Source organism: Marmota marmota, unplaced genomic scaffold, assembly GCF_001458135.2.
Source record: "Marmota marmota marmota unplaced genomic scaffold, marMar, whole genome shotgun sequence".
In the NCBI taxonomy this organism is placed as follows: domain Eukaryota; kingdom Metazoa; phylum Chordata; class Mammalia; order Rodentia; family Sciuridae; genus Marmota; species Marmota marmota.
The window spans coordinates 20578994-20592542 of NW_026000242.1; the positions used below are offsets into that span (position 1 = coordinate 20578994).

Here is a 13549-nt window from a genome sequence, read left to right on the forward strand (position 1 = left end):
AGAGTACCAACACATGTAAGAGTACATACCAGGGATCTGGTGTACACTGGGGTTCAGCAAAGGCTCCCTGAAGAACAACATTTAAGCTAAGGACTGAAGGATGAGTGGAACTGGGAGGAGAGTCTTCCTGGAAGAGGGAACAGGAGGAGGAAAGGTCCTGAGGTGGGAAGGAGTTTGCATGTTCCAGGAACTGAGAAGCCAGCATGTTTGAAAAGAGTGAAGGGAGGGACAAGATTTTTCAAAGCCCCATAATCATGTAGGATTTTGGATTAAGTCTTAAAAATAACTAGGAGCTGCTAAAGGCAGGAAAGTGACACAATCATGTTTGTGATCTAAAAAGATCACTCAATGTTTAATCTATTTCCCTTATGTTGTGAAATCTATTATTCTTATGTTATGATGCTATATTATTATGTTATTATGTTTGTTATTCTTATGTTATGAAATCTGTTTTCTCTACTCATTGAAAACCAGAATCATTCTAGACAATATCTCCTTTATCTTCCATTTCAATCAATCACCAGTTGTGTGAATTTTGCCTACTAATTAATGACTTCTAGATACCAAAGTCCTTTTCACCATCTCTACTATCACTGACTCATTTGGGACCTTATTATTCCTCTCTTGGTCTATACAATGACCTTTTAACTAATCTGCTTCCAAACTTGCCCCTTCTTCAAGTTAACTTGCTCTCTGAAAACTGAGCACTCCATCTAAATTGCATACCTAGCTGTGACCAACTCCCTCACCCCCTGCAAACCTTTCTGAGGCTCCCCAGAACTTTGAGAAATTCTGTACTCTGTCCTGAGGTGTATGAGGCCCTCTTCTATCTCCATCTATATTGCTGCTTCTAGTCTGATAGTCCAGGAAAATTGAAATGCTTGAGATTCTTCAAACAAGTCATACTGTTTCACCCTGTCCTGTCTTTACTTGCATTTCCCTTCTGCCTGGAATCTCCTTCTGATTTGTTCTTCCTGTAGCATAGCTCTCTCTTATTCAGTTTAACATTGGACTTGGGAGCCTGGTATGGTGCTGCACCCCTGTAATCCCAGGGGCTTGGGAGGCTGAGGCAAGAGTATCACAAGTTCAAAACCAGCCTCAGCAACTTCTCAGCAATTTAGCAAGGCCATAAGAAACTTAGCAACACTCTGACTCTAAATAAAATATAAAAAGGGCAGACCATTTTATTCTGCAGTACTGCCTGTGTCAAGATGGAAACCACCTGAATTGCATCCTCTCCAGTTGCAACCAACTCACCAGTTTATAACTGTCCTCAAATGACATAGTCATTTGTCTATGACTCCTTCCTCTTCTTTCTCCCCCTTCCCTTCCTCATCTTCCTCTTTACTTTTGCAGTACTAGGGATTGAACCCTGGGCTGCATCTCTACAGACCTTTTTTTTTTTTTTTTGACAGGGTTGTGCTATGTAGTCTAGGCTGGCTGCAAACCTGTGATCATCCTGCTTCAGCCTCCTGAGTTACTGGGATTACAGGCATGTGCCACCAAGCCTGGCTTATTGTTATTTCTTAATAGTTTAGTTTTTATACTAGTTTTATTGTTAATTCTAGTATAAGTAGTAAAAATGTTTATACTTAGGAATTCAAGGACTTACCAATACAATGTTAAAAACAAAGAGATGACAAATGTGGATACTTTTCCCTATTTTCATTTTATAAGTCATATACATAAGTCTTCTGTGGGAGAACAAAGCAAAATAATATTATAGTGAACCATAGTTTAGCTGGAAACAATGTTGCACAACTGTAATTTCAGCATTTGGGGAAGCTGAGGCAGAAGGATCACAAGTTCCAGGCCAGCCTTAGCAATGTACTAAGCCTCTGCCACAAAATAAAAAAGGGCTGGAGATGTAGTTTAGTGGCAAAGCACTTCTTGATTCCTTCTCCAGTCCTGCCCCCCCCCCCCAAAAAAAAAAATAAAAGAAACCAAAACAAATCACCAACTACCCACCTCCCCAAACAGAAGGAACCACAACTTGCACTTGCAGTATCTGAATATGCAAATCTCAGGAGGATTTTTTTTTTTTTTTTNAGCCTAAGCCTTTTTTTTTTTTTTTTTTTTTGGTGGTGCTGAGGATTAAATCCAGGGCCTCACACATGCTAAACAAGTACTCTACAATTGAACCGCCTCCACCATCCCCCAGGGACTGCATTTGATTTGTGCAAAATAAAGCAAATAATTTTATTTGGAGAACAGAAATAAGTGGATTATTTCAAGAAAAAAAAAATCAATAATCTAATGTTGTTTGAGATGTGTTGGATGTAAAAAGACCCTCAAGTCTTTCAAAGTTTCAGCTAAATCCTTAGATATTTCATTAAAATGGCAACTGTGTCTAGAAAAAGTGACTTCATTCTCAAAAAAAAAAAAAAAAAGAAAAGTCTGGGGATGTAGCTCAGCGGTAGAGTGCCCCTGGGATGAATCAAAAACAAACAAAAAATTAAAAAGAAAATAATAAAACAAAATGTTCTTCTTATTATGAGGGAAAAAACCCCAAAGAACCATCATAATCAGGTTTTTAAAGTTAAAGCATTTAAAAATAATATTTCCAGAAAATATTTTAGCAGCAAGGGTCAACAAACAAAGACACTGAGAAAGTGAACTACAGTAGATACCCACTACCCCATTCCTCCCCACATCCCCTCCCTCCCCTCCCCTTCCCTTCCTCAGTACTGGGGATGGAACCCAGGGTGCTCTCATTCTGGGCTACATCCAGAATGCTTTTTGAGATAGGGCCTCACTAAGTTGCTAAGGCTGGACTTGAATTTATGATCTTTCTGCCTCAGCTTCCTGAGTTGCTGGGGTTATGTGAGCACCACCATGCTTGGCCCCTTTAGCTTTCATAAATTAAACTACATATGCTGAAGAGAAAGGAGAGAACAATAGAGGAATAATGTTTTTCAAAGCCTGGAAAATTCTACTTATCTTCCACTCAATAAGCACAGGCCCCAGGATAAAATGGAAGTGGTGATTGGACCTGCCCTTCTTTCCATCAGTCTTAGTCCTTGGAGTACCTTGCAGTGTTTGAACCTTTTGCTGTACTCTACATAGGCAATGAAGGAGGATTTGAGAGCAATTTTGACTTTCTGTGATTTTCATCAATGTAGTTACAGGATAAATTCACCAGGAATGGAAAGTCTAAGGTTCTGTCCTTGGCTTAGCCCCTTATTAGTTGTATGGCTTTAAGACTTTGACACTCTGGGTCTCATCTTTCTCCCATGAGTTAATTCTCTGAATTTAAAACCTTGCTGAGCTTCCTTGTCTCTTTGTGACCTCGTGGGTCAGGCTTATGGTCATGACAGTGTGGGTCTCACCCTTGACCAGGGTTGGGTGCTAAGGCTCCAGGCCTCCAATATCCATCTGCATCAAATACTCTCCCCATTCCTGGGATGGTGTAGGACAGTTAATACCAGCACTGAGTAGTTCTGCAGCCATGTGGGTTGAAGAAGTGGTTTTGGAAACCATTGCCTTTTACACCTTAGCCAAAGGAAAATCACTCCACTGTAGCCAACGGGTAGCACCATAAACAAGCCTCCTCTTTCCTTGTTGCTGGTTCTGGAGAATAATGGGATTTCTAGGAATCTAGCTCAGGCTTTGGGGGGTTTCTCCCTCACTAAAAACAAACAAACAAACAGGACCATATGACTTTTCATTCAATCAGTCTGGTCTTTGCCCCAGCTGTCTTATAGAAGGGAAGTTTCTCAGAGTGGTAACTCATCAGGGACAGCTGGACAGATGCCAACACAGTCCCTCTGCATATGGTAAATAAGGTGTAAAGTGCTAATCAAACACAAGTGGCATTTTGGTCAATTTTAAAAAGAAAAAATGAGGTCACTTTCTGGGAGGCATGACATAACATTGCCAACATTACCTTATTGCATTTATTTTAAACAATATTTTTTTATTTAAAGAAAAAAAAAAAGGGTTGGGGGTATAGCTCAGTTGGTAAAATGCTTGCCTCACATGCACAAGGCCCTGGGTTCAATCCTCAGTACCACCAAAAACAAAAAACAAAAAAACAGAAAACAGTGAAGTCACCATTAATCTGTGTTTTCCATTTGGGCCTGTTGTATACAGTAAAACAATGTATACATTTGTTTTGGCTTCTCTTGGTTTTGCTTTTGATTTTTAAAAAAATTTGTTCTAATTAGTTACGTATGACAGTTAAATGCACTTTGACACATCATACATAAATGGAGTATACTTTCTCATTCTTCTGGTTATACATGATGTAAAATCACACTGGTTGTGGAGTCATATATGCACATAGGGTAATAATGTCAGATTCATTTTATTATCCTTCCTATCCCCATGTCCCCTTCCCTCCTTTTACTCCCTTCTGCCTCATCCAAAGTAACTCTATTCTTCCCTAACCACCCCTCCCCCCCTTTATTGTGAATGAGCATCTATTTATCAGAGAAAACATTTGGCCTTTGTTTTTTTAAGGATTGTTTATTTCACTTAGCATGATATTCAGCAGCTCCATCCATTTACTGGCAAATGCCATTATTTCATTCTTTAAGGCTGAGTAATATTCCATTTTGTGTGTGTGTGTGTGTGTGTGTGTATCACATTTTCTTCATCCATCTGTAAGAACTCAAAAAATTTAACAACAACAACAACAAAAAAACAAATAACCCAATCAATAAATGAGCTAAGGAACTGAACAGACACTTCACAGAAGAAAAACAATTGAATAACAAATGTATGAAAAAATGTTCAACATCTCTAACAATTAGAGAAATGAAAATCAAAACTACTGTAAGATCTCATCTTACTCCAGTTCAGAACGGCAATTATCAAGAATACAAGCAACAATAAATGTTGGTGAGGATGTGGGGAAAAGGTACACTCATACATTGTTGGTGAGAATGCAAATTGGTGCAACCATTATGGAAAGCTGTATAGAGAGTCCTCAGAAAACTTGTAATGGAACCACCATTTGATCCAGCTATCCCACTCCTTGGTTTATACCCAAAGGACTTAAAATCAGCATACTACAGTGACGCAGACACATAAATGTTCATAGCAGCTCAATTCACAATAGCTAAACTATGGAACCAACCTAGATGTCCTTCAATAGACAAATGGATAAAGAAATGTACTAATATATACAATGGAATATTGCTCTTGATATTAAAGGGATCATAGATTAGTCTTGTTATTTGTGGAGTTCCCAGGGTGTGGTGTTAATTAGAATTTAGTATTCTAGACTTGCCCATAAAGTTCACCATCTAAATCAGCTGTCCTTCTTGGTAACACAGGATCAGCAAAGAAGCAAGGTCTTGTGGGCCAGGCAGCAGTGTTTGTTATCTGTACTTCAGGGACACATTTTCTGTCTGCAATCTTTCCCCACAACCCTGTTCCTGCTCCATTGTTTCCCAGACCTCCCTTCTTCCTTATCTCCTACACTGAATCAGTTTCCAGACTGTTGCTTTTCTCTGCATCTCCACAGCCACAGTGTAATGCTGGTGCTAGCCACCAGGGTCTTTCCCTTGCACCACTGTGGTCAGTTCACCTGGGCCCCCACCATCGTCACCCACGCCCTGGTTCACTGTCACACAGCAGCCAGAGCGATCTTTTAAATACACTGATGTGCCATTGCTGTCAGGACTGGATTGCACACTCTTGGCTGGGCTACAGGACCAGCCTGTCTACTTGGTGTTCCTCTCACTGTGCTTCGATCATTCCAGTTTTAATTTTTGTCTTCAGTTTCTTCAGGCTTGACAGAAGCTCCTTTCAATTTTGAGGTTACAGGACATGCTATTCCATCTGCTGCATGACAGGCTCCCTGCCCAGCCTCCAGCCAGTGACTTCCCCATCATTCTCTAGATCTTGATTTAAACTTTTTCTTAGAGAAAACTCCCTTTTACCCCCTTTAAGTTAGGTCTCTCCATACCCTCATGGCTTCCACACTCTTTAATGATATAATGATCATGACTATATAACAAGTATCTGGTGGTGCCAGGGATCAAACCCAGGGCCTTGTGCAAGCTAAGCAGGTGTTCTGTCGCTGAACTACACCCCAGTCCCCAGCAGATTTTATCTAGATATTTGATACATACACACACATATTGACTGCATTGAATAATAGCTTCTTCTACACAGGTCTGGCTCCTTATGTACTCTCCCCATACACATGTATGAAAAAATGTTCAACATCTCTAACAATTAGAGAAATGAAAATCAAAACTACTGTAAGATAGTTTTGATACTAAAAGGAGGGGCCGGATACAATTCCTTTCAAACTGATCCCTCTCTGGAGGAATGAACTGTGAAGGGCATTAGTAACTCATCAACTCTGCACCACTGAGTTCCTATTCCCAGTCTGACTCTTCCCACCCTCAGTGATATCTGAGATTTTCTGGAATGACTTGTTTTCATGTTACAGCACCCCTGATAGTGTTATTGGTGAGTCTGGTCTTTCTGTTGCCACTGGTCTCCAATGAATCATAGAAGGGCAGGATCACACTGAGGGCATTGGCTTGGGATATTTGCACATTTCTTATCACAGGCAGTGAAAAGTTTAGAGGGAAATTTTGCCTAAATATATACTGACCCTTGCTGACATGGCCACCCAAAGCATATATTGGACTCTAAGAACTTCTATTTTCTCACTACTGGAATGTGACTATAATCCAATAGTTGTGAGAATTTTAATTCCTTATTTGAGGTCTGTTTTCCCTTTGGATTAGAAGCTCCTTGAATTGTGAAGGGCATTAGTAACTCATCAACTCTGCACCACTGAGTTCAGGGAATCATACTATCTTGGCATTGTATTTCTAGACGTACCTACTCTTGACATGTGACAGGTGCTAAAAGTATGTTGGGGGGCTGGGGATATAGCTCAGTTGGTAGAGTACTTGCCTGGCATGGATAAGGCCCAAGGTTCAATCCCCAGCAGCATAAAAACAAAAACAAACAACAACAACAAAAAGATCAGAAAAATCTATGGTGGGAAAGGATTCCCTGTCTATGACTTCAGTTTTGTATTTAGTTCCTGTTCAGACCTCAAAATGGGTCCATAGTCTTTGGCTCTTGTGTAGCTACTGTTGGTGGCCTCATGAATTTAGATCCTTCAGTTTTGCTTTCCTTGAGGAAAATTTCACAAATCAGGTATCACCTCAGATAGCTTCCCTGCCCCCGCCCCCACTGTTTCCCAGGCTGGTCTTGAACTTGGACTAAAATACTCCTTCTATCTTAGCTTCCTGATTAGCTGGGACTATAGGAATAGCATCTTCACCTGGTTGCTTTCTTAACTTTCATCTCTACGCCATGGGAGTATTTTATACAATATACAAAATATACAATCTACAGGTCCTGCTGCCTGGCAAATGAATCTGGTTATATACTATCAAGGAAACCAATTCAGTTACCTTCAAAATCATCACCTCCCTTCCTGTGGCTCAGAAACAACAATGAAAGACTGATAAACAGCATTTTGGGGGAAAATCAGAAATACTATGAGTTCAATGTCAATGTGTGGAAATGGGTATGCAGTTATCTATACTCTTTCCCTACCTGTGTGTTCAGCCCATTTTTGCTACCATTTGGGTAAGTTCAGTCAGAGACCTTAAAATTTAATGTGATATTATATACTTTAGGTAGTTTTTAATAATATTGTTCTTCTAATTAACAGATCTTCAAAGGCAACCTACTGGATATTCAAATTTCTCAACTCTGGAATTCAAGCAATAGGTAATAGGTCTGAGTCTAATAGGCCAGAGTCTCCAAATCCACTACACAGATGTGTCACCTGTGTCCGTATTTTTAACCTGCCAAATTGGAATAGTCCCTATCTCATTGAGTTGTTGTTGAGAATTAAGTGTATTAATAAATGGAAAGTGCTTTGGGAAAGAGCCTGGTATATGGTAAGTACTCAGTTCATATTAACTATCCTCATCTATTCTGGCCTGTCAAGAACATCAACTCCATGAGGACAGAATTATTGTGTTCATTATTGTATTCCCAGAATAGTGCTTAATACAGACACTCAAATTGTTGAATGAATTAATCTATTATATATTTACAGCTCAGCCAAGCTGAAAAACTTCACTTTCCCAAATAGTCTTAGTTTTCCTGCCTTGTCCTCCCTCTTTCCTCTCCACTAACCACTTCTCTTGGGTTAGTCATAACCACTCACTGTTCAATTTAAATAGCACCTGAGGCTTATCCTCATAATCCCAGGAGGAAGTACCTTTCCTGGACTATGCTTTCCCAGTACATTGTGTTAACTACCCTTCAGCATGCAGCAGTCTTATTTATGCTAGTTTGGGAAGTCCCTTGAGTAACTTACCACACCACTGATTATGCAAGTCTAGAATATTGCCTGACAGTTGTCTGTTGGACAAATATACACTGGATTTAAAAAAAAAATTGACATAAGATTTAATAACCCATTAGAGTATTTAATTTTGTTTTGAATTTTTAGAGCATTGTCTTATTAGGGAAACTTCCTAGGATTCCCTCTGTGCGAAGAAGTTTCCTACCTACAGTGGGTTAGGAAAGCTCACAATCAATTAAAGACAATTTTGAGTCCCAGTGAACATGGTTAACCTTATACACAGAAAATACTACCCAGTTATGTGCTAAATCATCAAATTTTCACTAGTCATTTCACGGCCACCGTGGGATTTGAGGTATATAGGAATAGTGATACTGATATTTGGGTATGATCAAATAAGATGTAGTGGTTTGCTAATTACAGCATTTTAAAAATAGTTATTGAAAAACAATAGCATATAAAACTGGGGAGGGGTGTTTTTTGGTGTGCATTTTTTTTTCTTTTTTTAAATTTATATATGACAGTGGAATGCATTACAATTCTTATTACACATAGAGCACAATTTTTCATATCTCTGGTTGTATACAAAGTATATTCACACCAATTTGTGTTCTTATACATGTACTTTGGTGTGCATACTAATGACAGAGAAAAGCAGAGTTTCAAGTACCTATGCAGATATACTGAGTAGACCTACTCAGGATAGAAAAAGTACTTTGAATTATTCAACAACATAATTCTCTAAGAGTATACTGAGAAAGATCATGCTCACTTTAAAAATATTGCTTTTTAAATGTTAACAGTTCAGCTGGGCACAATGATGCATGCCTATAATCCTAGTGACTTGGGAGGTTTAAGCAGGAGCATCACAGGTTCAAGGTCAGACTCAGCCATTTAGTGAGACCCTCACAAATTTTTGAGACCATCTTAAAAGGGGTGAAGGGTGCTGTGGATGTAGGTAGGTGGTAAAGTGCCTTTGGGTTCAAAACCCAGTTTGGGGGAGGGGGAGAAATTTAACGGTTCACCAGTTGCTCTTATAACATTTTGCTTTTGTCCTTATAACCAGTATCTGAGATGAAATAAATTGCAATATTTTCCATTTACCCATTAGTGGGAAAAAAGTCTCATAGACTTCAGCTTCTATAGTAATTGATGGCAGTGGAACATCAACTTGATTGGAGTAATTTTCTTTCCAAATTTGGTATATTTAGCCAGACAGAAATCACCGGAAATGTTCAGGAATTTTACTTCAGTGACTTTGGAAGACTGACAGGGATTTTGGTCACTAAATTTTCAGATCAAATCAGTGTTAAATAAACTAAACAATATCCTAAATTTACCAGTGCTTGCCACTTCATTCCAGATCAATATAGTCCCTCAAAGGAGAGTTCTGAACTATTTGTAATATACACATCCCAACGTAGCATCAGCTGTTTTTTGAATGGACAGTACATGGGCTCATGCTGATCTTCTGAAAACCTCATAGCAGAATTCCATAGAAACTCGTCTGGCTTACAATATTGAAGAGCTAAATTGTATATTGTTTTGGATTATAAAAGAACAACTAAATCTTTAGTCCACATTCTTCTCTGTGCAGTCCCAGTGAGATTTTGTAGGGCTCAAGAGATTTACTGGTGCTCAGAGAGAAAACACCTCAGCCAATAGCCTCCATCCAAAAGATAATGCACATGTGGTTTTTGCAGTTTGACTTCAGGATTCCTCGTGATCTGGCTACTCCTGAACATGAGTCTTTGCATCTCCAAAAAATTTCAGGTCTTAATTCGGGGTCACCCCAGGGATCAGTGATTCTCAGCCATCACTGAGAATGCTTCTGTTTAACTCTGCAGCAGATGTGCTTACCTCTTCATCATTAGAAGTGTTAAAAGTTGCTACATTCCCTGAATGGGGAGAAATAATCTTCTGCCAGGTCTGCCAGTGGCTATATCATTGTTGGCGGCTCATGGAGAAATGCAGTAGTGCTTTTTCTCAGATTTTGACACTGGATCCAGGTCTTTGAGAAAATTAATTCACACTGGCCAGAAGTCATTAGGAAATACACTGTAACATAAGTACCTGATTTAAAAAGAACTGAGATGGCTTCTAATAACATCCCACAATGAAAATTAACACCCAAAAAGAGATGTTTAAATTATAGACTACTTCATGGGAATTGTATGATGAAACATACTTAGAATAAGGACACACAGGGAAAAGTATATAATAACTTTAAGAAGTTTTTTTTTTTTTAGGTGTTGGGGGATTCAACCTAGGGCCTCATGCATGCTAGCTAGGCAGGCAAATGCTCTACTATTGAGCCATTTCCCTAACCCCAAACTTATAGTTTTAAAAAGTTACTAAGAATCAAGCTCTGTGCATCTACACATTTTGAATGTAAGTTGGTAACAATTTCACAAAGTTGCAGTAATACTAGTTATTAAAAGTTTCTTTTTCTTTCTTTTTTTTGGTGGAGGACATCTTGCTGTATTGCCCAGGCTGGCCCTGAACTCCTGGGTTCCTGATCCTTCTGCTTCAGTCTGCAGAGTATTTGGGACTACAGGCATGTGCCACAACTTGTGGATTACTTTTTTTTTTTTGTTTTGGTACTGGGAACTAAATCCAGGGGAGTTTATCATTGAGCTACATCCCAGCCCTTTTTATTTTGAGACAAAGTCTTGCTAAATTGTGGAGGGTGTCCTCAAACTTTTGATCCTCCTTGCCTCAAACTCCTAAGTAGCTGGGATTATAGTTGTGCACCATTGTACCCACTAGTTTTAAGTACTAGAACAGATGTTTAGGAATTTTATATTCTGCTCAGAGTTCTCCAAATTTTGCTTTAAATTCAGCACAGAAAAATGTTGGTGTGTTGCTGTTTTTACTTTTTAACAGTATCAGAACAGCTTATAAGTCAGATCATTTAGTTTGGGAGATTTGTTAAAATACAACAGTTTAAAAATTCTGAACATCTTTTCAATATCATCTTGTTTTCCCAGTGTCTTAATTTTGTGACTTTTTAATCTGTGGCAGTATTAAATATACCAGTTTAAGGCTATGTTCATGGTTAAGAAGTCATCCATTTTACTTGAATCACAGGTTTTGTGTGTGTGATCCTACTCAGGGTTCTACACATGCTATATGTACATGCTGTACCACTGAGCTGCATCCTCAGCTTTATACCACAGCTGTCTATATTCAAATAATATAGCAAAAGATATTCCACATGTAACTTGGAAACCTATAGTACTGTCATAATTCTATCTTTTTTTTTTTGGTGTGTGTGTGTGTGTGTGTGTGTGTGTGTGAGACAGGGTTGTGCTATGTTGCCCTGGCTGATTGCAAACTCCTGGGTTCAAACAGTCTTCTACTTCAGCCTCCCAAGTAGCTGAGAAAATGGGTACGTACCACTGCCACATCTGATTCTAAATTCAGTAAACTTCCAAATCAGAAAAGACTGTTTATCACAAATTTCTCATGATTAAACTATAGACCAAAGTCAACAATTTAAAAAGTGGAATAGGGACATAAAATGGTAGACACTCTGTTAAGGTCACTGTTGATTCCTTCAGCATTAGTGTATGTGGCCACCAGGAGCCAAAGAGAACAGAACATGAATTTACCCACAATAAAGACAGGTTATCAGTATAAATGACAGTTCCGAGCCAGGGAAACTGTGGTTGCCATTAGGGAAGGTGAGAAAATGTGACTGATTTTTTGAGGTTGCCCTTCTTTTGCAACCCCAGCTGTCTAAAAATGGAAACTGAAGGGAATCAAACATAATGCACCATCTACCAATTACCTTGGTTTCCTTTTATTATTAGTTGTTGTCGCCATGTACACAGCCAAAGTGCACTGCCCATTGGAGCAACTAGTAAGAGGTGGAATGTTACCCTGCTCCAGCCCCACCGTTTTCTTCTGTAGTGCTGGGGACTGAACCTAGGGCTTTACACACGCTATGCACATGTTCCATCACTGAGCTACACCACTAGTTTCAAGGTGTGGCTTTGAGCTAAGATGTATGATCACTATATTTTGTACTAAATAAGAGAAATGATTTCAAGCTCCACAAAATGAACATTCTACCAATGTAAAGAAATTATACGTAGAAAAATAAGAAGTTTTCAGACCTGCCTCACCAAACTGACATACCGATAATGGGAGATATTACACATAACACACAAAAGTAAGTCATTTTTAAAGACAATCAAATCTCCTTTTTCTTCCCTCTCAAATCTTCTTATTCAAAGTTTGGGACTTACCATGTGAATTTGTGAACACTTATTTACAAATCCATAAGTTATACTTTTCACTAACATAAGTGTTCTGTTTTGGAGACAATAAGAGAATACTCTGGAGAAAGAAAACCAAAGGCCATTTTGAAAAATAGTGTCATGTTCATCTCAATTTCCTCTGTGCTGTTACATGTAGTCAGGTCATTTTAGAATGAAGTAGACAGAATTCTGCGTAGACCCTGCCACTGACAATGGGGATGATACATATGAAGAATATAGAAAAGAGTTCAAAGAACTCTACTTAATTTTATATATTAGTTGTAGATGGACACAATACCTTTATTTTATTTATTTTTATGTGGTGCTGAGGATCAAACCCAGCACCTCGCACGTGCTAGGCAAGCACTCTACGCTGAGCCATAACCCCAGCCCCTTTACCTAAATTTTTAAAGTTCCAAATGCCATGCCTAACTTCAGGGAGCAAACTAATTTTAAACTTAACCTGGCTTCATCTCTCTACAGTTACTACTATACTAACCTTTAATTTTTAGTACTACTTCTACTGAAAGACAATATATTAAGCCAAAGAGTTTTAAATATTATAAACTATTAAAAACAACAAGGAAGAGTTTAAGGAAAGAATATATTTGGACAACATAAACAAACAAAAAAGGAATTACATAAGAAAAAATAATGTAACAATTTTTGTAAGTACCTAACATGAGCATGCGCTTAACATCTAAAACAAAAGGTAACATTGGTATATTGGTACTATATATATATATCTGACAAGTGTGCATTAAAGAAATCTCTAATATAAAACATTTAAAACGTGGAGAATACTTGATTTCAAAATACAGAAAATAAATGTTAAGATAGGCACACCCACAATTCTTACAAAAACATGCTTGCAAAGATAAAATTCATCTGAGTACTCATTTCTCAGATATACAAAAGCTATGAAATCATTAATCAATGGATATTGCCTCCTGCTTTTGCACTAAGTTTCAACACTGATTGGTAT

The 13549-nt window shown here is 38.4% G+C and overlaps 1 protein-coding gene across 2 annotated transcripts in view; it reads right to left on the bottom strand.

The window, feature by feature from the left end:
- Positions 1 to 5731: 5731 nt before the first annotated feature.
- Positions 5732 to 13549, bottom strand: part of Yap1 (Yes1 associated transcriptional regulator) — a 110270-nt gene continuing 102452 nt past the window's right edge. For both annotated transcript variants that reach the window (XR_007344519.1, XM_048795768.1), the window contains exon 9: positions 5732 to 7536. Coding sequence is in view for 1 of the 2 variants with exons in the window: in XM_048795768.1 (XP_048651725.1) it covers positions 7533 to 7536 (4 nt within the window). In the remaining variant the exon portion in view is untranslated. The remainder of the gene's footprint in view (positions 7537 to 13549) is intronic.